The sequence below is a fragment of the Zonotrichia leucophrys genome, chromosome Z (genome assembly GCF_028769735.1).
Source record: "Zonotrichia leucophrys gambelii isolate GWCS_2022_RI chromosome Z, RI_Zleu_2.0, whole genome shotgun sequence".
Taxonomy (NCBI): Eukaryota; Metazoa; Chordata; class Aves; order Passeriformes; family Passerellidae; genus Zonotrichia; species Zonotrichia leucophrys.
The window spans coordinates 53,585,038-53,609,426 of record NC_088200.1 but is presented as its reverse complement, the minus strand read 5'-3'; the positions used below and the strand labels follow the sequence as shown (position 1 = coordinate 53,609,426).

Sequence of the window (24,389 nt, the reverse complement as noted above, 5' to 3'; positions counted from 1 at the left end):
AGAGCATAATCTTAAGAAATATTTTATTCTTATTTTGCTCCATATTTATTTCAATTACTACATTGTACTGTATACGTGGACTATAATAAAAGTGAGGAATGAAAGCCTTTTTCCTTTGGACACATTGGAACTTTTATTTTTATCAGATTCTAAATTTCAAGTTGGGTCATATTCAAAGCTGATATTATGGAAAGCCCAAGAGGCGTGGACACAACTGAATGCCGAGGTGTTAACCAATGTTTGAGATGACAGGCATTACTTCTGTTATATTTTTGTTAGTTGCTTCTCAAATGTCTTTCTAGACTTGCATGTAGTACTATGACTCAGTGTAGCCTTAGAAATTCTCGTTAAGCCAAAATCAGAGGTAGTGTTAAGAGAGTTTAAGTCATGTAGCAATAAATACCAATGAATTCTAAAGGAGTTGAAGTTAATATTGTGCTGTCCAAAAGCAAGTATAAATCATACCATGCTAGAGTCAGCTGAGAATTTAGCTGAAGATCTTCATGACCTACTTCATCCCTCCAATAGGAAAATCAGCAGAGGTGGATAATCATAGAATGATTCTCTTTTTTAGTTTTCCCAAAAGCCTTAGACTCCTTTTGTGCAGAATACACAAAGCTATGTCTTTCATCCATGCTATTTTTTTCTGTATCTCAGGAGAGGTGGAAAAGTGGTGAATATGTTCCTTTAACCACATAAGCATTCAGCCCAGCATCCCACCTTATCCCTGAGTCTGTCAAGTGCCCACTGTAAGATTTGAAGAGTAAGACCAGATTTTGCTGTAAAAGGTTAAGACTTTCCTTTACCAAATAGAGGTAATGTAAAATATAGAATATATCTTTGCTACTAATCTGGGAGAAAGACCAGGTCTGTTTTTATGGCTGATTATAATTAGTGACAAACATATAAGCAAATAAGTGACCAAACTCCATCTGGAATATTATTTCCAAGACTGTCCACCCACATAGGAAGGATATTATTTGCCTTGGAGACTTCTTTCTAGAATTCTAGAATTTCAACAACCTGAGTCATGAAGGCGAATCTGAATTACTGTTTTGGGTTTTTTTTCCCCTTCTAGATATGAGAGTCAAAGTTGTTAAAAGTGTATGCCCGGGATTCATAAGAAACCACTTAACACAGTGAAAACAAATTGTACCATTTAATTAAAAAAGCTGCCTGAAGTTTCAGGATTTACTTTGATTTCTGACAGTCCTGAGAACTCAGGGCACTGGACTGGTACAGTATGTGAGGGACATAATGTGCGCTGCACAAGACTCCTCACATAGGTTCTTCAGTGTGCCTAAGACCTTAAGTAAGCCACCAACATTTATGAGCAAGCAGGTCTTCAAGCTTATTGCTGGATCTCATGTCTGACATTTCCAGTAGCATGCCAACTGTCTCTGCATGTCTGTTATCCACTGGCAAGTGGAAGCATGGGAAAAAACCCTGCTTGTGCAGCCTCCAGGTGGAGGCAGTGGTTGATCTCGGACTCCAGCTGCTTTTGAGTCCCCATTTCTGCTACAGTGGGCTCCATAGTCTGTTACCTTTAATAAGGCTGCATATGCTAGATATTAGAAATAGGAAAGGAAGAAGGGTAAACCAATGTGAGCAAAGGGTATTAGACCTTTCACATTAAATAACCCTTGAAATAATCCAGAAATGGATTCAAGGCACTTAGATCTTATTGTGGAGGGATATTATGGGTTAAAACACTGAGGGCTAAGATAAACAGAAAAATAGACTAAATTTGCTTTCTGTTAGGTTTGCTTTACTCCAGAGGGCTATCTCTGTTGACATATAAATACAGGATGAGAGAGTAATGTACCAGGATAATGTTGGTGAGGACTATACTATTTCAGTAAGTCTTTAACAGAATGAAATCAGGAATCATTCACGTTCTGGAACTAGGATTTAATAAAGAAAATTTTCTGTTGTCTCCATAAATTTTACTTCTGAAAGGAAAAAAAAAAGAGATGGATATACAAACCTTCTGTGAGGACAAAAAAGAGGAAGATACATATCTCACACCTAATCAAACGTGTTGTTTCAAACCCATTCTGCGATAAGAACTGGATTTCTCGCTGGCAATGTGTCACTTTCTAAAACGGAGGTTACAGGGGGCACAGCAGCAGCAGGCTCGGCACGGCCTCTCCGCTCACCGGGAGGCAAGGCTCGGGCTGCGGGGATGGGGGCTGCTGCCGGGGATCGCCGCGGCAGGGACACGGCACCCAGCTTCTCCCAAGTGCGTCCCCGCCTCTGCGCAGCACTTCGGCGCTGCCGGCTCGGAGGCGAGGGCGGAGATGAAGCAACGCCACCGAAATCCTTCGGCCTTGACGGCCACGAAGGCCGGCGGACAAACCTCGGCGCCCGCGGAGCCCGGGCCAGGCGGTGCCCCGGCAAGGCCGCCACGGGCTCCCTCCCCCTTGCCATTCCTCTCCTCCTCGTCCTTTTACGATTATCACCCCTGCTTTACGCGAGTGACAGCAGCGGTAGTGCGACCCGCCGCCGGACCGCCCGTGCGTGTGTCGAGGCGGCGGGTACTCGCCTCGGGAGCGCGGCTCCCTCGTCCTTGTTCGATGGCGCGGAGACGGCGGGTGCGAGGGCTCGGTTCCCGCACGCCACGCAGACACACCCCCGTAACGCCGGGCACCCCGGCACCGCGGCGGGAGCCGAGGCGGCGGCGGCGGCGCGGGGCGGGGGGCGGCGCTCGGGCCCCGCCGCGCCGAGCGGAGGCGCCGCGCCCCAGCGGGCGGAGGCTGCGCGGGGCGAGCGCCCCCCAGCGCGCTGCGGCCGCGCCGGTTACGTAAGCGCGGGCACCCCCCGCGCCGCCCCCCCGCCCCCGCCGGCGGTTATGCAATCGCAGCACACAGACCTACTGTACAGCGCACCGCCCCGCGCACCGCCCCGCCCCGCCCCCCAGCGCTCCTATTGGTCCGCTCCCGGCGGCGCCCGGTGCCGATTGGTCGGCCTCGGCCGCCAGTCACGGCGCGGCGCGGCCGGCATGCGGGCTATGAGCCCCGCGCCGCGCAGCCCTGACCTACTAACACACATCCCTCCGCGCCGCCGCCGCGCGCTCCCGCCCGCCGCTCCGCCGCCGCCCGCACGGCGCGGCACCGCACCGCACCGCGCCCGCTCCGCTCCACCGCCCGCCCGCCTAACCAGAGGACCGGCGCGGGGCGAGGAATGCTCTGCGCTCCGCTGTGCGCTGCAGGTAGGAGGGAAGGCGCGCGTACAAAGTTGAGGTGCCCGCCCGGTGCTTCTCTCTAGCTTCGGGCGGGGGTCGGCTGCTGCTTATGGGGAGCCCAGCCGGCTCCGGCCGCCGCCGGGTGGGAAGGGTCCGTCGGCAGCCCCGTTCTGCGCGGCGACGGGCGGCTCGGCAGAGGGGTGGTGGCGCGGGAGGCAGCCCGGGAGATGCCGGCCGACAGCTCTCGCTCTCGGGGCGTGCTCGTTGCTGGCGTGCCGCGCTGCCCTCGGCGTGTCCTCGCAGCGAGCCCCGGGCAGCGCCGCCGGAGCGGTTCTCCCGCGTTGCATAATGTGCCGGTGGGGAGCGGAGCTGCCGCGGCGGACGCCGTGCGGGGCGGAGGGCTGGGTCCCGGGCAGCGCCCGCCGTGCCTCGGCCACAAAACCACCGGGAGCTGCTGCCGGAGCCCGCCGGCCAGAGCCGGTCCTCCTTCGGGCGGCGTAGCGGCATGTTGCCTGCGGGCAGTCGGGATCAATGGCAGCGGCCCGGGACCGGGGCTGCGCTTGTCTCAGCCAGCCCTTTCCGTCACTTTTGTCGCTGTTTTTTAGGCGCTGCGGGACCGATCGCATAATAGTTCCTGGAAATGTTGCATTATGTAACCACAAAATATGCTGGCAGCGGGGCTGGGAAGAGGGAGCTAATTATGCGATTTTATAATCTCCCTACAAAGAAACTAGGACAATCTCGCCCCAAAAAAAAAGCCCCCCCAAACCCGTAACTGTAACAGGTTTTGTTAAAGTGTGTTTATTAAGGAAAGTAGACAACTGGGTAAGTGGGGAGGCGAGGCGCCCTCGCCGGCTGCGTGCCGGGTGCCTTAAAACGAGATTTGTGTTGGGTCTATATTTAGCCCCTTCGCGTTTTAGCAATTGTGGCTTCATGTGCTATTTCTGGTCTTTTCTCCAGAGCCGTGCGTGTGTAAGACGTTCGAGGCATTTGCTCGGATTTTTAACTCTACGCCTTCGGAGGCGTTTTAGATCAGGCTGTATTTATTTTTTTGAGGGAAGGCGTTTCGCCTAGACGCCGTGTCATCTCTCCGGTACGGGCTTTCAGTGGGGAAAAAAAAAAAGGAAAAATAATTTTTAAAAAACGAACCAAACAAGACAACAGACCAAAACAAACCAAACAAGAACGGCTTAATTTAAGGAAGAAAGGCGTTTACGGGAGATCTCAGCCTCGCTGGAGGGAAGAGGCAGAGCCGTCCCGGCCGTGCCTTGACGGGCTGGGGGCCAGGTGCCGCGGGCCCCCGCGGGGCAGCAGCGGAGCCGGGCTTCGGGGGCGGCCGCCGCTAGTAGGTCAGTGTGACAGACCCGATGGGCGGTGGAGCGCAGCGGGTGCGCGGAGCCCGACGAGTCCCTCCGCCTTCTCCTCCCTGAGGCTGGCGGGGGTCGCCGCTGCCTCCCTTCCCCGGCGGCCGACGGGGCGAGGCGGCGGCGGGCGAGCGAGGGCTGGGGGCGCTGGCGCTCCCCCTCAGCCCTTTGTTCTGGGCTGGGGCGGCGGCGGCGGCGGCGGGGGGGCGGCGGGCTGGCAGCGCGGGGCCGAGCGGGCCGGGGCCATGCGCCGCCGGTCACGTAGGGGGCCGCGGGGCCGGGCCTTTGTGGCGGGCGCGGTGCGGGGCCCGCTGTGGGCGCCGTGCCTGCGCAGCTCGGGCCGCACCGCGCCCCGCGGAGCGTCCCCACCCCGCTGCCCATCACCCCCCGGTGCCACCGCCGCCCGCAGGCGGGGATCGCCAGACAAAGGCCCGCGCAGGTAGGCACGAGCTGAGCGTTTTCTGTCGTTTCTTACGTAACGAACGACAACAACATCGTAAAGGGGGGAAAAAAAATCGTCATTGCCCAATTCTGTAATTTTTTTCCCAAGTCAGTTTGGCGTCGCAGTGGCTGTATGTTTTGTACTGTGGGCCAGCTTGTGCTGTGTCCTCGATAGGAGCATATCTTGAAAGTTGCTGACGAAAACTTGCCTTTCAAGATGAGGTGATATTTATTTTTTATTTTTGGGGGTTTTTTTCATTTTTAATTACTAAAACGGTTCTCCAATACTTGAAACTAACATCACTGTGCTTCTGATCAAAAACCTCCCAAATGAGTACCCCAGCCACAGGCTTTCTGTCCATTGTACCTGCTATATGAAGTAGCAGCAAAGTATGTAAAAATGTAATATTCTTGGTAAGTGCATAAACTTTTCTGCTACTTGATTGTCGAGGCCAAGTACAGCCTTGGCAGTGAGGCTCTTTTGGAGGTACTGTGGTGTTAAAAACAACCACTTTTTTTTTTTTTTTGTTCTTGTCCTTGTAACTTGAATGATTGCACTTAGTTTCGTTATGTTTGTTCCAGTGTGTATGTAACCTACTTTGAGTTATCTTTGCCCTCTTCAGTAATTAATTAAATCCAGAGCCTTGCTTGAAATATTGCTATGTGCATTGATTTTATGGTCCTTATTCAATCAAAATGTTGACTTTGATGGGAAACTCGAATGAACAAGGATGTGGTGTTTTGGCCCAAAAACCTGATTTAAACCGACAAGTTCAAGTTCTACTGAATAAGGATTGTTAATAACATTGGCCCTAACAGTTGCTGTTACAAAAGTTCTCACTTTGTAGATGTCTTTGACTGTTAAAATGCTAATAAGCTTTAGAATATTCTGCTTCCACTTTAATTTACTTTATATTTTTTAAATCGTGCTCCAAAGGACGCTTAACTAGCTTTCAAAATATCCAGCTTCCTGAATTTGCATCCAAAGCCTCAAGTTTCTGCTGTTTTGGTGGGGGTTGTTTTGCTTTTTGTTTTGAGGTTTGAGGTGGGAATTTTTTGTTTTTGTTTTTGAGAAACTGATGTGAAGGTATCCAGAAGCTAAGAGTCTTCCCATGGGCAGTATGAACTTACACGACCTCCAAACAGCTTATCTCCTTCTTTAAGAAGGAACAGTATTTGCCTTGCTTTGGATGAAATGTATAGAACATACAGACATTCTGTCTATTGCAATAGAGTCAGAAGAGAGTCTGAGAAAGATCTCAGCACCATGCTGCTTTTTCCAGTCCTTTATCTTGGAATAAAACTCTTAAATAAAATAAACCTTTAACTCATTTCAAATTGACTTATTTTAACAAATAGTTATGCAAACTAGGCTTATGCAATAGTTTTTTTCCAGACGGCAATCTCACTGCTGTTATAACATCACTGTGATGCAATAATATGAACAATAAAATCCTCTGTTTGAGTCTTATTACACACTGTTAAGCAATGTATCTGACTCATCAGCTTAATTGACTCTTCTAGGTGACCTTGCCATGATCATTACAGCCAGTTATGAGATATAAATGTGCTTAGGCTATGTAATAGAAAAAAAATGCAAATAGATGGCCAATTCCTGCAGTCCAATCTAAAAGAAAATGACAATTGATTTCCGTGTTAGTATTTTACAGTATTAAAGCCTTACCTTATGGTATTTGAAAACATTTTTTTGGTAGCTACAAGATAATGTAACTGTTAATACTCGTGATAAGCATGACTGTCAAAAACAAGATTGTGTAAACAAGGGAATACTTAGTCTTGACTAAAAATGTGGTAAAAGCTGTGTTATTAAAAAATTGTACTATAAAGTAGATCTGAATTAAGTCTAAAGCCATCTTCGATACCTTGTGGTTTTTCCTAATTCACTTGTTGAATTGATCCTTGTCCAAAATAGCATACTATGAGATTGAATTTTGTGACATATATTAGATATATATTCTATTAGGAAAAAGGCCTTATTTAGATATGGCTTTTTTCCCTTTCATGAGTTGCTCCACCTTGGAGTAATTTTCAGTGTGTCCTGCAGTATTTGAATAATTAACCAGTTTTTGCTATAGAGGTGTCTGCACAACAGCTGACAATATAGATGCCAGTGCTGCAAGACTTCTCTTTGCAAATGGAATGCAATCCAACAAAGAAAATAATGCTCAGCATGGGCAGTGGTCTGGACCATCTCACAGAACTGGAGCTCTAAAGATTGCTATTTCTCTGCTCTGTCTGCTGTGAATGGTAGATAGCAGCAATTTACAGCCAGCATTTATTTTATATATTTACTTCAGTTGTTATATAACAAGATGCATGTTTAGAGCATCAGCTGGGATTAATTGACATAATTCTGCTGCCTTTAAATAGAGCCATATAAATTTAGGTCACCTGAAGGTCTGGTCCATGGTTGGCATTTTTAGAACACAGCTCAATAATAGAAAGCTATTTGTTGTCAGAATAATTAATATTTGATTTTATGGGCTTTTTTTTAATGGTTTGTAACTAAGGGAAACCTGAGATTGTATTTCCAGAAGATGGTTGCTATTAAGTTATAGCTTTTCACAGTCTAGTTCTTCCTGCTGTCAAGTAGCTATTGAAATGAGAAGCATACTGTCATAGTATTGTAACTTCAGTAACAGTTGTTTCTACTGAGGCTTTATTAAAATACTGGAAAGTGATATGGTATTATTAAATTGCATATTTACATGTGTATACTATATATATATTATATATATGGAATTAAATATTTACCCAAGATATATTTATTTCCTCCTCAGTTTTAAATTTTTACCTGGTGCTGTCAGTAATATTCTTAGATCTTTTTTTTCACCATTTGAACCAGAGCAATAAATAGCTTGTTTTGGGAAACGTGAACAGATCTGGGAGAATCGTACTGTCTTCACAAGGAAATAAAAGAAAATTTGGGGCAAATTGGCATTTATTAAGCTTCACTGACCTTTTCTGAATAACAGCTACCCTTAATGTATGTTTTGTGCTCTCCAAGTAGAAATTTTATTTCTGTAATTTACCTTCGGTAAGCAGGCCATACTTTAATGAGTTAATTTGTAGCTCTTAAGATAAACTGTAACTTAAGTAATTTTTGCTAACAAAGAAAGCCTTTTGTGAAAATTACATATGACATCAGCTTTCTGTGTACAACGTGGAGTTGGGTAATATGAATTTGCAATAGTATTTCAAGTTCCATGAAAATCTTACTTACTTGTTCTTTAAATTTGATTGAACAGTGTCATAATAAATGATTTCGGATGTGTCCGATGGAATATATTTTGTGGGCATATTCAATTTTTTCCCTTCAATGACACGATCAACATTTTAGCAAAAGTGGGTCATCTTGTACAAAGTTATCATCATCAGTGTTCCACTGACCTAATTACACACTGGTCCTGAAACAGTAAGCACTAAGCACTTAGGATGTCCATAAAGGAGAAGGAAACTGCAGACAGGAGCAATACTTCTGTATTTCTTCATGCTGTTGTCACATATTCGTGGTCCCTATGCATATTACGAAGTAACAGCAGAAATTGGGGCAATATTCCTATTGTAAATGCTCTTTCCCTTTGTGACTGCAGATAACCTGTCCATCATAGCATAAAATGCAGCCACCTAGATTTTCTCAAAAAGTTTTAACTTCATTTGGTCATCATTGTCTAGACCCTCTGTCCGAGGGATATCACTATTTCAGTGTATCCAGCATTAAAGCTTTTCTTCAACGGGAATATGAACTCACAAACTGTTACAGGTAATGGGCAAGGAGGAGTTCAGTGGAGATTGGAAAGACCCTGGATTTCTGGATTATGATAGGTGCAGAGTTTCATGGCATAATTTTTGTCCGTGGAAAGCAGTAGAGGTATCTCCAAAATTCTTCAGCAGTGTTTAGGGAGGCTGTGCATGCACTACCTGAGCTTAAACTCAGCTTCCTGTCCCATGTGTGTGATGAAAATGATATTTTTTCTATACCTCATAAAAGTATTGAGATAGATAGCATCTGGTTTTTGAATACTTTGAAGATAAAGTGCAAGATATATCTTTCAATTTTCCAAAATTTGGATGGCAAATTTTTGAATGGTAATGATGGTAACTTTTGAATCTATGAACAATTTCTGTAGTAGTTTACCTGGTATGCAGTCAGATTTTCTAAATTGCTAAACTGGGGCAGAAGGGTGGCAGTAATATAATTAAAGATACCTAAGCAAAGCATGGAAAACATCAACTGAAAATAAGCAGGGACTTTAAGACTAGCGTAATTGTTTTTCTAGAGTGTGCCATATAGTGGTGGTGATGATAGAAGCATGTTTTTTTTCCGAGAACAAAAGAAGCTATACGTAACTGTTATTTTCTTCCATTTTTAAGGACAGATATATATTCCTTTTGTAGACCCAATGATGCAAAACTGAATTGTGTTTGAGCATCCAGTGCTAGAAATGGGGTTTCATTTAGTGTGATAGAATCGCTATCAAAATGCTAAAGCTGTACAAGTAAACAGTCATTTTTTCAAACATATCATCCTAGGATATGTTTGAAAAATTATGCTTGGAAATAGCTTGAATTATTTTGCTAAATATAATTGAAAGCATGCAGTTACTCTATGGAGAAGCTTAGGTACATGTGGAGGCCCCCATATATTCTCTAAAACAGAAATTGTTTATGTAACTAAATTACACAGAAGAGAGCAAGCTTGTGGCCTTGTCCTCCAAACTTTGAGACCTTTCCATTATTATAGTGTGAATATGTAAATCCTCAGGATCAGATCCTGAATGTGCCATGTTGTCACTTCAGTATTTTTGGCGTCCCATAATATTTGTGGTTTCTGCGTGCATAATTTTTTGCTTCAATAGCATGAGTCCTATACAACAGTCTCATTAATACTTGGATCTGTGATTGTATTCTGCTTCTGCTGAAGTCAATGGCAAAATTGCTGGGGGAGCAAAACTGGCTTTGTAATTAAGTTAATAGGGTCGAGTGTTATTACATTGTAGAATTGGCACTCAGTGCCATTAACATCAACCAACCAAATGTTGGTTTTATAACACTTTATGAGGGAGTGATAAAGCAATTGAAAAATTAATCATAAGGGAAAATATTGGAATTTGAAATGTAGTCAGAGGAATCATTACAGTTCATTAATTTATGTTTAAATACTCATGTTTTCCAATGGAATTATAAAATGTAAGTGAAGTGAAGGGAAATGGCTGGTTCCATGGAAGGCATGTTGCCATTATCATCAGATGGAATTTAATTTGTTTACAGATCTCAGCATTGGGCCGATCCACATGAAGAAGTATTATTAAACAAGGGTTTTGACTCCTGTTTGTAAAACCACAGTTCCAGTCACCATAATAAAAGTGCTCAAGAAATACAGAAAGAGTTAAAGATCTTTTGTTGTTTGGTTTATTGACAAAAGTCATGGCATTAGGTGTGACTGCATAAATAGCAAACCCGTATGACTGTGTCAGTGGGTTACATGTCTGTCTTGACAGCTTTACTGATGGACTCTGGCAGAGAGCAAAGTTGAATATTGCATGCAAAAACATGGTTGTTTTGATACATGCTTAATGTTTGCTGTGGATTGCATGCTACTTGCATTCTGTCTGTTTGTGCCAGGAACAATGTGTCCAGGAGGGAGACTGGCCAACACAGGAGTTAACAGTGCTACAGTGAGCAGATTGAGCCATTCCAGTGCACGGTCTGCAGATGTCCCATGGAACAAGGGACGTGAACTCTGCAGCTGGTTGGGCTAAGTTCAGCTCAGTGCCAGTCTTAGGCTTGCAGGAGGATATTCGGACATGCAGTTGAGTTTTTATCTATCAGTATGGTCATATTGATGAACCATGTCATTAGTCTACATTCACTTAGGGAAAAAACAACCCACAATCCAGAAACTGTTTTGCTAATTATTATTACCATTATTGGTATTTTTCCTAGACCAGAGTGTTGGACAAACACTGAAGTGGAACAGCTTTGAGCTGGAGACCATACTGATAGACATGGTCCAAATTCTTACCCTGATACAGTCTTGTTCAAGACTAAACATTGCTTTTATATCCCATGGAAATTAAAGATGGGAATATTACAGGTGAAGAAAAAAGGTATTTAATCGGTGTAGGTATGATTTTGTTCCCCTAAAATATCCAGTGATTCTATAAGTACTTCCTTGCTTATGCTACCATTTCAAGTAAGTGTAGATGTTTTAGGCTCTATGGCACATACATATATATATATATGTGTGTGTGCGTGTGTGGTAATAATAATGATGACATGCATATTAGTGTGTGTTTTCTGGAAGAACAAATATTTTGATTTGAATGTAGCTCTCTGGTATTGTTAAATTCAGTAAGAGATGTGGACTGATAAGGGCATGAAATTTCACAGAAGTTGCTTTGAGCACTTTTTGCTTAGGTGAGAGTTGGCTGAAATATATAGTAAGAGACAAGTAATGATTTCATAGGTATTGGTTACATGCTACAATTTCCTGCTGCATGCTGTGGAATGTGTGTGCTACTGGTACAGGTGAATACAGTGATAGTAGTGGAGACTGTAGTAGTCCCAGTTCTACAGGATAATGAAATTAAATCCCAGTATTCTATTAGTGTAAAATGATGCTACAGAGGCTGAATATTCTACAAATGTGACAAAAGGTCAAGTGGCCTTGTCTTCTCTCTTTTTTTGTTGTTTTAAAGTTTCAGCGATGATTTTTTTGAAGTGTTGAGTTACACTACGTTTAAAATTATATACATATTAATTAAATAATTGATTCCCTGAATCAGTGAAGTGGACAAAATGTCTATACACCTACTTCAGCAAATCAAACTGTACTGAAGATTTGGAGAAACAGATGTTGCTTTGCTGTAGGGTTCATTTTTATTTTTAAACCTGATCCAGCTCCTTCAGTCTTGACAGAAAGCTCCCTTTTGACTCCGCTTGAATTTTTGGATCAGGGTCTAGCCATGTAACTGTTGTGTACTAGAGGTACATTTCTTCTTTTCAAACATGACAATTTGTGGTGCTGCTTTTGCATTAAATTATTAGATGATGTCTTTGGTGTGGTAGGCGTCTAACTCTTTTTTTCATTAGGGCTGTATTATCAAAGACAAATAGTTACATGTCAGTAGTTAACCATGGATTTTAGGAAATTCTACTTAGTTGTTCTATTAAATGTGTTAATTTTTTCATGACAGAAGAATTGGCATGGTTTGATGGAACAGAACTCAACTTGAAACCTTAGTCTTTATGACCCTGCTTAATTGTTACTGCATCACTCATTCCACTTTGCCTTCTGGAAAAGACAAAAAAAACCTGGCAGAATAAAATTAATTAATTCTTTTATAACTTTCTTGACTGATAATGTTAAAATTAGTTTCATCAGTCATGGTAAAAACATTCCCAGTAAATAGAGACATTAATCTGAAGTGGCTAAGCATTTAATTTTTTTGTTTGTTTTCTGATCATACAGACAAGAATGATTGCTGACTTGATAGCCAGTTCTACAAAAGCACTTGGCATACTACATTCTTTTCACCAGGAACATGATTGACTGTAGAAAATTATATGCTAAGAAGCTGTGTATAAGATCAATACCAAGTGATCTTAGCATTTTTGCATTAAAAGGCACTAAATAAGACAAAGGCCAATATAAACTCCTAAGTTCAAATTTAATGATTAAAATGTCTGAAGCTAATGGTTAAGCTAATTTTTATTTCTTAACGGTAACACTTCTGGGTCTAAACTTTTACTTCAATGTGAATACTGTTTCCTGGAGGTGTGCATGCCTCAATGGTATTAAACTTAACTTTGACACTTTACAACTATTTGTCAAATGCAAATTTTTAATAAAATGTATTTTTCAATATGGATTTTAACATTTTCTTTGTAAGATACTAAAAAATTACATAATTTAAAAAAAATATTTTTAGTTAATTACTTTCCCAAATTATGAGTGTGAAGTTGCTAGTTAGAATTAATATGATGGATACAAACACTTATAAATATATATATATATATTTATAGGATTCAAAAGCAGCAATTAAATGCATAATAGATAAGCATTGGATAATGGATAATGGTGGTACTTTAACGCAATAGAAAGCGTTCTTCTCTAAATCAGCTTATATTATTTTTAATCCTTGAAGGACCCAAATATATAGCATTTCTAAGTCATACACCACATCTGTTTTCAGAAGAGATGCTTTAATGCGGAGCAGGATACTTTGCAATGCTGCTCGTCATCATGCTTCATGTCCTGCAGTTTAAAGTGTTGTAAGGTTTTAGTTTGGCCAGTGATGTCATGGAAGATTCTGGAAGATACTGTAGGGCCAAAATTCAAATGTTTTTTAATTGATTCTTCCTTGGATCATATAATATTTGTTTTGGAAACAAATCTGCTACCTTTAGGTGTCATGAAATTTAGAATATCAGTAGTTTCAGTGTTGAGCTGTGTTCATATCACAGCAGGTTTAATGAACTAAATTCTTGTATAAAATATTTGTCAATAGCTATTTCTGTGTGTTTTGATCCAGAAATTCCTAAATAGTAATAAAATTCTCTATTTATTTCAGGCTATTAAGAAGATTCCCTTTGAATCTGCTAAGAAAATTGGTTCTAGACAGACTTTTGTCTGAGATTATGAAAGAAAAGGAAGAATGTGTGTGGATTTAAAATTTCTTTATTTATCAAGTTGTGGAGTGAGAAGTACTGGGGAGATAGCTTGCTCTGTTGCTTATTGTAGATCTTCTACAAATTGTTTCTGATGCAGCTGAGAAAAATGCAGACCCTTAAAAAGGAGCACGGACCTGTTGACACAAGTGGCAATGTGGACAAAATCATGGTACTTAAGTCGACCTTAGCAGAAGTATCTGAAGAATTGTCTACAAATGAAGATATACTACTTACTGAAGCAAGTAGTGGAAAGAGCAAATCTTCAGCTTGCCGGAGAAAGCGAGAATTCATTCCAGATGAAAAGAAAGATGCTATGTATTGGGAGAAAAGGCGGAAAAATAATGAAGCTGCCAAAAGATCTCGTGAAAAGCGACGACTGAATGACCTTGTCTTAGAGAACAAACTAATTGCACTGGGAGAAGAGAACGCCACTTTGAAGGCAGAGCTGCTTTCATTGAAGTTAAAGTTTGGTTTAATTAGTTCTGCGGCCTATGCCCAAGAGATACAGAAACTCAGTAGCTCAACAACTGTGTATTTTCAAGATTATCAGAGTTCCAAATCAAATATTAACTCATTTGTAGATGAGCATGAACCATCTATAGTTGGTAGCAGTTGTATTTCTGTCATTAAACATTCTCCTCAAAGTTCAATGTCTGATGTATCTGAAACATCAACTGTAGAGCATACCCAACCAAATCGTATACAAAACAACTGTAGAAGTCCTGAAAATAAGTTCCAGATTATAAAGCAGGAGCCCATGGAATTAGAGAGAGAACCAAGAGATGACAGAGGTTCATATAAAGCATCCATATATCCAAACTACATGGGAGCTACCTTTAATGTGTACTCACATTCTCCTCCTCTCTTGCAAGTTAATAGGTCCTCCAGTAATTCCCCGAGAACGTCAGAAACTGATGATGGTGTAGTTGGAAAGTCATCTGATGGAGAAGATGAACAGCAGGTTCCTAAGGGTCCAATTCATTCCCCAGTTGAACATAAAAATGTTCACGCAACAGTTAAAGTTCCGGAAGTGAATTCTTCAGCTTTGCCTCACAAGCTTCGAATCAAAGCCAAAGCCATGCAAGTTAAAGTGGAAGCAATGGATAATGACTATGATGCCACGCAGAAGTTGTCGTCACCCATTGACATGTCCTCAAAAAGACATTTTGAGCTTGAAAAACACGGTGCGCAAAACTTGGTGCATTCTTCTCACACTCCTTTCTCGGTTCAAGTGACTAATATCCAAGACTGGTCACTTAAACCAGAACTCTGGCATCAGAAGGAACTCAACGTTAAAATTCAGAGTGGTTGCAAAACTGGAGTTGTTGAAATAAAAGACAATATCTACAATGTCTCTGAGTCAGAGAATCTCTATTTGAAGCAGGGCATAGCAAACTTATCTGCAGAGGTTGCTTCACTTAAAAGACTTATAACTACACAAATCTCTGCATCAGACTCTGGTTAATTTACTACTGAAAAAAGGCTTATTGTTTCAAAGGATGTCATTTGCAGTAGATCAATATGTTTTGTATGATGCTGAATTTTCACTGGACTTGTGATGTCATTTCACTGTAATGTTCACATAATGTCTGATTGGTGTCTTTTTGTGCACAAATTATTATGAAGACTAGGTTGTGCTATGATCACTATGCCTTGAGTATAGTCAAGTAGCCTGTACAAAGGCTGTATATAGTGGACTTTAATTTCTTTTTGTTCTACTACAAAGCGTGCAAGTTACCAGTTACAATAAAATATTGGTGACAAACATAGAACATTTACTCCAGTTCAGTTGATTTTATGAACTTGTAAATAAGTTGTTAATTAAAAAACTGGGTTTTTTCTTACACTGTGCTCAACTTCACTTACATTTTTGGTTTTTGCAGCCTAACAACCAAATTACAATTTACAACATGTGTAATCCTTCTGGCCACCTTTTTCCTTAACATGTTTTTTAGAAGAGAAGTAAAGTGAATATTTATAAATGAAACAGTACCAATTTATAGCCTTAGCCTTCTTTAACTTATTTCTTAGTAGAAATTAACCAAAAGCCCTGCAAATTCTAACCCAGTAACTAATATCAACAACCTTTTTTTTTTCTCCTTCAATCTCAAATGAGACAGTAATGAGTTTCCTGAATGTTTTAGTGTGACAAACAATTTTTCAATATTATAACTTGGTGTTTTAAGTGAAATTAGTTAAATCAGATTTGTGCATCTGCAAAGTTTTCAAAGCCTTGCAGTGACACAATTGGACAGCACCATCTCTGCCAAGGGGTGGCTTGCATCTGCAAGGGGTGCAGGTATGGAAAGTCAACCCCTCTTGCATACCAGCATTCTGTCCATGGCAGACCATGGGCCACCTGTACATGAAGTATAAGGCTACTGGATTTGTAAACTCTGAGCTCAGCTAGGTAAATACTTACACAAAGGCTAGGCAATAGCAGTTGCAGAGTTAAAGATCATCTGCTATTTTTGTTCCCAGAATGGGACATAATGCAATTATGCATGAAGTAAGTCTTGCCAGCAATTTGTCCCTGGTTTCAATGGCTTAATTAACTGAACTGGAATACCTTGGCTTGCTAAAGGGCATTTTGCAAGAGCTTCTGAGATGTAAAATAGAGGCTGTGTGAAGAACTGCGCAATCTAGACACTGCTAGCCCCTTACAACTTATGCGGATGATGAGTTCTTCACTTGATGACTGGACAGGGCTGTGGTGCTCTTTGTCTTTCAGAAGAGCCATTGAACCATGGAGTCTAGAATTGTATCACATATCCTTGGTTCAGCTTACCAAAATCTTTCATTTTAAAACTAAAATTAATTCATAAACAGAGCATAAACTTGGCAGAGGTTCTTTTCATGATACTTACCCCTTCTTTTAGCGTACTAATAAATCAGACTAACAAATAAGCTTTTTCTGAAAAGGCTTTTTATTAATTGCCATACTGTATAATGAATTGAACCTTTCCATAGGCTTAAAATACTAATTAACAAAACAATATGTAGGTATTGTTTTTTTAAATTAATACTTGACTTGAGTGAGAGGAAGTTTGTCAATTTTTTGGGGATATGAAGAGGAGTCTGAGTCACTCCTGATAGCTCTGAAGCTTGGTCCAGCAGTCAAGGCAATGGCAGAACTCCCTGATGTCAGTGAGGACAGGATTTGATTCTGTGCCTTTTCAGGAACTGATGATTCAGTTGTGTTCTGGGAGGACCTTCGCACAGAAATCACTGGTACTTTCTGAGCTTTTTTGAGCCTTCTAACTGCTGTGCTGTATTTGTGGCATTCAGAGTTGATAAACTGCTATTCTTTTTTCATGCCTTAATAATACAATAGACCCCATAGCTGGGCTCTGTATGTATTTGGTAATTAACATAGATGACATTTCAATGTTACTGAAAATAAGCTCAGGATTATTGCATGAAATGTAAAAATTTGCATTGAATGATGGGGATATGAAACATGAGGCAGTTATGGCTACTGTCTCCTTGCTTGCTAAGTATCTTCTGTAAGCAACAATAAAATTCTTTAAATATTTTGCATATTATTTATCACATGTAATGTGTTCAAGGAGAGGACTTAAAACTCTCAGTGTTGCCATCAGTGTAAGCCTAGATCTATTGGGTTTTTTTCCATTTCTTGTTAGAATTGTTTGTCATAATGGAAGAATGTTGTCCTCTTTCTAGCTCATTATATATTTTGTGTATCTGTTTTGTGCAATTAATACTTAACAGTAATGATGTAGTTAATTTGTTGAAGGATGTCATTGCAAGAAAGTTATAGCATGGAGCTTAGGAGCACAATCAGATGTTATTTATACTCCCTTTATACCTTAGTGTTATGCTTCATTTGAAGAAAGAAATAAATAATTTGTCTTTTGTTCAAAACCAAATCTAACCTACCACATGCTTTTCTATTATGTTCATCATCATAGTCCAACACAGGGGCATTAATTTTGGTTGATGACCGATCTTCCCGAGCTGAAGTTGCTGTTTTTCCATCTTATACCTGGAATATCTTTTGCATACCTATTAAAGGTACAAACTGCAAGAGTGTGGGTGGTACATGCAAAGCCCCATTATTGGCTACAGCTGCTGACTCTGAGCTGCTCAATTGCAGTAACTGTGGTGTAGGTGACCTCCTCATGCAGTGCCCTCACCCTGCTTGCCCATCTTTAGCCTGCTTCCCCTCGGGATGTGAAATGGGAAAGATGGAGTGTCAGTCTCCCTGTGGGGATGGGGAGGGGGAGAGTGCAGTGGGACTGCCCTGCTCCAGCCTTCAGCTGGTACACAGCTATCTGAGGGTACCTGACAGCTGTGCTCTTCCAACTGCCTGCCTTGCACTGCAGGAAACATGAGCAGCTTCCATGGAAAAAGTATCCCTGGTTGGCCATCTAGTCTCTCAATGGGACATCAGAAGGTTGGTTTTGAGCACAAAATGGACTTTATCTAAGTGTGAATAAACTGGCAAAACATCCTCTAACTTACAAAAATTGTTGTAAACTCAGCAATTGACAAAACAACATGAAACATGGCAAAAGGGGAATCTTTCTCATTTTAGTGTCTTCAATTACAAATGTTAAGGAAGGCCACATACAGAAACTGATAATTCTAAGACTTCTCAGTATAAATTCTCTTTAATGATAACTGTTAGTGTGAAGGGCTTCATGGAAAGTAAAAACATGACTGTTGATTAGCAAGGTAAACTTTATCATAGTGATATAAACTGGTGGCTAATTACCAAAGCAAAGTGTGAATACAGCTTGTTCATTAAATTTGCCTAACTTAATTGGGTATAAACACAGTAATATAGCCCCATGTTCTATCTGTCAGTGCCAATATATGCCCATACATAAACTGAGTCCAAATGTTATGATTTTCTGAATACTCTGAAATTTCTATCTTCAGTGAAACTTGCGTATTGCATGGGATATATGTAAATTTTATTAATATTCTGTACAGCCCAATATGCCCTTGTTCAAGAATCCGAGACAGGTGACTGACAATTCCTGATTATTCTTCTCTTGTTATTTTCTCCCTAATGTCTATTTGGGTAGTTTATGAGACCAAAACCACATCTGTGAACTTAAATGCAAAATTGTGCAATAAACACATTCCTGAAGTTTGGTTAAAACAGCCGCTAAAAATCTTTTCTACTTGCTAGTACATGAATATGCTGTTGAAAATTGTATACAGTGAATTTAGCAAGGAACTCTGAGAATACAATTAATATGGCCTTTATTATTACCATATTGTTGAAAAGTACTTCGATAGTTTATTGCACAATACAAGATTGGTAACTACAAGAATGCAACAAAAGAATTTTTGGTATTTCTTGCATAAGAACGAGTAACATATTGTTCCATTTCAGTGCCAAATCAAAAGTTAAAAACACCAGGCAGAATCCTAGGGCTTTTAACTCAGTGTTAAGTTCTACTTCCCTTGAAGTAGACTTTTTCTGTGTACAATAAGGCACTCACTCAAGAGAAGTAACATTGCCAGGATAGACACTTTACGGCTCCCTCCTGGCACAAACTCCTAGTGATTGTTCTATCTGTAAGGCTACCTCTCATGACAAAATAGTGATATATAAGTCACTTTATACATATCACTGGAACTGTAGAGAATTTCCTCACTACAAAACAGAAGGTACCCAGATACTCAACTATTATTTATTCAATGACAGCTCTAGAAGGTCTTGGTGAATTAGGAGCAAAAGGTCAGAGAGGAGGCACAGTATTTATTTGCTTGGAAGAGAAAGTGTCAAAAGACGTTTGGTTTCAGGACTCCAAAAAATAGTGGGAATGCTTCTATGCTTTTTATTAGTTAACCAGCTACTACCCATGCACTGATCACAATGCTGTCACTAGAGTTATAGTAATTCCCTCTGAAACACTATGGAGGTCCACAGGATTACAAACAGAAGTGCCTGGGAAGAGCACAGAGCATGGGACTTTGCCATGATTTGATGTGGGTTTGTCTCCTGCATGCAAGCATCCTCTCTGCTTCTAGTACATCTGAAAGAGACCTTATCTGAAAAAGCCTGCATCAGTTCAAACATTCTGAGGAAGCTAAAAGGCCGTCTAATACTACCAGCATTCAGGTAACAAGGTCAGTATTTCCTCCACCATCCCTCACTCCCCTGACAAGTCAGTGCACAACCCAAAACATTAGCCAGCTGTTAGACCTTTTCATGTTATTCAGATTCTTAGATGTGCAAGTGGGCATCTCACTTAATGACTTACACATATAAAACAATCAGGCTACCCCGCTGTCTGTATGTGCCAGTGTTGGTATCCATTATGGTACATTCTGAGGCATGATGCTAAACGAGCTTCTAACAATCTGGACCTCCAAAAATTATCTTAAATTTGGTATATAAATATACTGAGAATGCATTCATTTCCATGGCAGTTCTGTTATGAAACCCTGAAAGCTGAGACATTAATGCTTTGTATAAAAATCAGAAAATATCAAAGAGTAATATTATATCACACCTAAGAGCTGAAAAGATGGTAAAATGCAATGACCTGCATTGTAGCAGAACACTGTTTTCCTTTCTGTGTTCTTGACAGTATAGAAATGAATAGATAATACATGTGCTCAGTAAAAGACTTGGTGACATATGTTCCATAAAAGCCTCATGGTTAAAAATGTGAACAAGCAAACAAATATTTGTGTAAGCAAAACTATATTGGACAAGTGACAATAACAGACAACATATATGAACTATCAGCATTGCATGGGACTGGAAGGAATTGTTACATTTTCTCATTTTCTGTAATAAGATTACTTAAGCAATAAATTCTTAGCTTTTTCTTTAAAGAATATTTATGTCACTGAAAATAAACAAAGAGGGAAAACATCACTTATTTGATGATTGTCAGGGACCTACAATGATAATCTAGTCCCACTCCCTCACCATTTCAGGGCTAACCAGAAGTTAAAGCCCTTCATGTAGGGCATTGTCCAAATGCCTCCTTTTAAGGCAGTGGCAGGCAGGGAGCTTGTTTCAGTGTCTGACCACACTCTCTGAAGAAATATTTTCTTAAGTCCAATCTGAACCTCTCCTGATGCAGCTTTGAAGTATTTCCACATGTCCTGACACTGGATCCCAGGGAGAAGAGATTAGCAAACCCTCTCCACTCTCCCTCCTCAGGAAGCTGTAGAGAGCAGTGAAGTCATCCCTCAGCTCTTTCTCTCCAAACTAGACAAACACAAAGCTTTCAGCTGCTTGGCATCCATCTGGCACAGGCAGGCTCTCTCTAAGCAGAGCAGAAATACCAGCACTGAGGCTTGATCTGGACCAGCAGGGGAAAACCTGTGCTGAAGGGCAGTATGGGTGCCTTGTCCTGGCTGCTCACCAGCTGTCAGCCTGATGCATTTGCCAGTCTGGCATTGTCCCTTCCCAGGGGCTGGGCTTTACACTTTCCCTTCATGAACTTCTGGGGGCTCCTGCCTTGGCAGGGTATGACCCTGGGTGACACAGAGAGCAGCACCAAGGCGTGACCCCAGGCAGGGCAGGGAATTGGTCACAGCCCTAGCGAGGCTGCACTGGGCAGCACAGGCTGGAAGGAGAGCAGAGAACCAGGATGCGGGGGCAGGGGCTGGCACTGGAGAGCTCATGAATGGCCTGGGATGATGGGCTGTGGGGCACAATCGGGACCTGGAGATCCCTGTGCTGGAAATATCTGCCCTGGGGCTGGCTACAACAATGGGCCTGTAGCTGGCCATTCATTACATGTCTGATGGGAGAATAAAAAGGACAGAAAGGGCACCTGTCCAGCTAGTAACGTTGAGACTTTTTTGAGTTTCCATGCACTGATTTTATTTGGATAGCTGTATATGGGGGACTGGGAGCCCTAGAGGGTTGGTGCATGCCCCAGCTGGTGGCTAACCCCTGAGGCATCCTCCAAAGTCACAGATACAGGGGTGGCTGAAGAGTCCCCACAGCCGCTTGCCTGCCTCTTCAGAGGTCACCATGGCCCTTCAGGAGAGGGGTCACTGCCCTGTCTGGAAGTGGAGACCCAGAAACAGACTCCTCTGGCTCCTCTTGGGGCTCTTCTTGCTCCAACAGTGATGGTAATGGGTACAGAGGGGTAGCTTCTGAAACCCCCATCCATGGCAGAGGAGGCGGTGTTGGGCACCTCATCCATGGTGCATCCTGCAGGGCTGTCAGAAGGGCTGGCACCTGGGCAGGGAGGTAGGGCTGGTGGGTGAGCAGACGGCAGGCCTCCCTGCTGCACTGTCGCACCGCCACACGGATAAGCTGTTGCACAAATGTCGCCGCATGGTTTTGGAGGGAGACCCCCAGCATCTGGACCAGCTGGTCTTCATCAATTCCATGGTTGGTCAGGATGTCCAGGACAGTGCCCTCCACGAGGTCTGCCTCCATCCAGTTGTTCCTGAAGATCTGCCTCAGCCTCGGTCGGACCCAGAGCACTAGGGCTTCTAGGAGGCATGGGTGGTCCCGGAAAAGTACCATCCATTCCCCAGGCTGGAGGCTGCCCACAGGATGCCTGGGCACTCCTTCTGCAGACCATGTTTGGGATGCTCCAGAGAAATGGATGTCAAGGTATCTGGGGTCACCTCTCGTCTGGTGGACAATGATGGATGGTGCCTCAGATAATGTAATTACATGCTCTATGTAGTTATTTTCTGTCTCCGTGGAGTGCAGGATGGATAGAATTCTCCTCTTGCAGAGGGGGCACTTGGGTGTGTTCTCTGCCCACTGCAGGATGCAGGTGTAACAGAACTGGTGCAGGCACGGAAATATGTAGCTGATCTCCTTCAAGGTGTCCAGGCAGATGGGACAGCAGCTGTCCATCTCGGTGGCCATGCTCTTCTCTGCAGTGGCCTGAGGGGAGCTGGGGTTATGAGTTGTCCCTTTCACCAGCATCGTATCAGCAAGTTTTACTCTAGAAGGGGAAGAAGAGCTACGGCTATTGCCTGGACCCAGAAAGAGTGATAGAAATGCCCTGGTCCTCAGGAAGGAAAACATCTCAGCTCCCCAGACGGTTTCACCTCCCAGCTCACCTCTGCTGGTGCAAGTGCACCTCCTGGGTGCAGATGTCTCAGATGCCTGAACCTGGCAGGGAGGGAGAAAATCTTTCAATGGCTCTGGAGTTGAACGCAGAGAGCTGCAACAAAAAACTCTCCTTGCACAATGACATCAAAGACCTCACTCAGCACTCCAAACCTTGCCAAATGCTCAGGAGGAGTCACAGATTGATAGAATGATTTGGGTTGGACAGGGACCTTCATGATCATATGGTTCCAACCCTCCTACCATAGTCGGGGCACCTTCAACTAGAACAGCTTACCCAGGGCCCCGTCCAACCTGGTCTTGAGCAGCTCCAGGGACAATATCCACAGCATTCACAACTTTCCAAGGCAACCTGTTCCAGTGCCTCATCACCCTCACAGTAAATAATTCCTTCCTAATATCTAATCTAAACCTACTCTCTTTTGAACTCATTCCACCTTGTCCTGTTGCTAAATGCCCTTGTAAATAGTCTTGCCTCATCTTTGGTGTAGGTTCCCTTCAGGTACTGAAAGGCTGTGATAGTCACTCCAACGCCACCTCTTTTCCAGGCTAATCTATCCCAATTCCCTCAGCTTTTCCTCATAGGTGAAGTGCTCCATCCCTCAAATCATCCTGGTGGCCTCCTCTGGACTCACTCCAACAGTTCCATATCCTTCCTGTGCTGGGAGCCCAGAGCTGGCTGCAGGTTCCAGGTGGGCTCTCCCCAGAGCAGAGCAGAGGGGCAGAATCCCCTCCCTGTCCTGCTGCCTACGCTGCTCTGGATGCAGCCCAGGACACGTTTGGCTCTCTGGGCTGGGAGTGCCCATGGCTGGCTCATGTCCAGCCTCTCACCCACCAGCACCCCCAAGTCCTTCTCACAGGGCTGCTCTGCATCTGCTCATCCTCAGCCTGTGTTGATACTGGGATTTGTCCTGACCCAGTTGCAGCACCTTGCACTTGGTCTTGTTAAACCTCATGAGTTTCCCATGGCCCACTCCATGAGCCTGTCTAGGTCCCCCTGGATGGCATCCTGTCCTTCAGATGTGTCTGGGCATGAGCTGGCTGGGTGAAACTTTGTGCTCAGCTGTAAGCAGTGAGGGATGTGGGTCACAATCCATCCTTCAAGGGCATCACAATCCATCTCCAGGTGATATCACAATGGTACCATCAACATCCATGGTACACTGTCTCAGAACATGCATCTGGGATTACCTCTACACCAATGTCAACTTCATTCCCCACCTTATTCTCACACTGGTGTTGCAAGACAGTCAGTTACACTGAGGCCTTGGCTGTGCCTCCCTAGAGTCCTGCCAGTTTGCTCTGGCCATGACAGACATCTCCAGGCACATGAAGCATGAGGGCTCAGTCAGCAACAACTGGTGCCCTCCTGGGAGGCTGCAGGACAAAGCCCCATAGACTCTCCACACACCCCACAGTGCTGGCCACCCCTTTGGTCTCTCCTGCTTTCTCCCACAATGTGTCACAGGCAGCATTCGCCATGCTCTGGCATTTGTTCTTCTACCTTTGTTCTCTAGCTGGAAGGAACTAGGGTGATTCCCTCTGCTCAGCATGGGTCAGACCTCATCCAGGCACTGAGTCCTCTTCAGGGTCCTGGAGGCAGATTCACAAATAAGATAGGCTCCATCCTTTACAGTAAGGATGCTCTGTGAAGCCACGG

At 42.9% G+C, this 24,389-nt stretch overlaps 2 protein-coding genes across 3 annotated transcripts; one reads left to right on the top strand and one right to left on the bottom strand.

Annotated features, from left to right (window-relative positions):
• The first annotated feature begins 3,046 nt into the window (after positions 1–3,046).
• On the top strand, positions 3,047–17,231 carry NFIL3 (nuclear factor, interleukin 3 regulated). Of its 2 annotated transcripts, none has more exons than XM_064736449.1 (2): positions 3,047–3,211; positions 13,587–17,231. In XM_064736449.1, the coding sequence occupies exon 2, from the start codon at positions 13,778–13,780 to the stop codon at positions 15,149–15,151; it is 1,374 nt and encodes a 457-aa protein (XP_064592519.1). In that variant the 5' UTR covers positions 3,047–3,211; positions 13,587–13,777; the 3' UTR covers positions 15,152–17,231. The 2 variants fall into 2 exon arrangements, with proteins under 2 accessions (XP_064592519.1, XP_064592520.1); XM_064736450.1 differs by having other exon boundaries at positions 3,053–3,211; positions 13,784–17,231.
• A 4,327-nt stretch (positions 17,232–21,558) lies between these two features.
• LOC135459951 (uncharacterized) lies at positions 21,559–24,109 on the bottom strand. Its single transcript, XM_064736451.1, has 3 exons — positions 23,659–24,109; positions 22,720–22,771; positions 21,559–22,601 (listed from the first exon to the last, which is right to left on the bottom strand). Exon 3 carries the CDS (start codon positions 22,580–22,582, stop codon positions 21,653–21,655), a length of 930 nt encoding a protein of 309 aa, XP_064592521.1. The 5' UTR covers positions 22,583–22,601; positions 22,720–22,771; positions 23,659–24,109; the 3' UTR covers positions 21,559–21,652.
• Between the last annotated feature and the right edge of the window lie 280 nt (positions 24,110–24,389).

Excerpts from the sequence above, each read along its gene's own strand:
- LOC135459951 (XM_064736451.1), bottom strand. The coding sequence starts at position 22,582 with ATGCTGGTGAAAGGGACAACTCATAACCCCAGCTCCCCTCAGGCCACT.
- NFIL3 (XM_064736449.1), top strand. The coding sequence starts at position 13,778 with ATGCAGCTGAGAAAAATGCAGACCCTTAAAAAGGAGCACGGACCTGTT.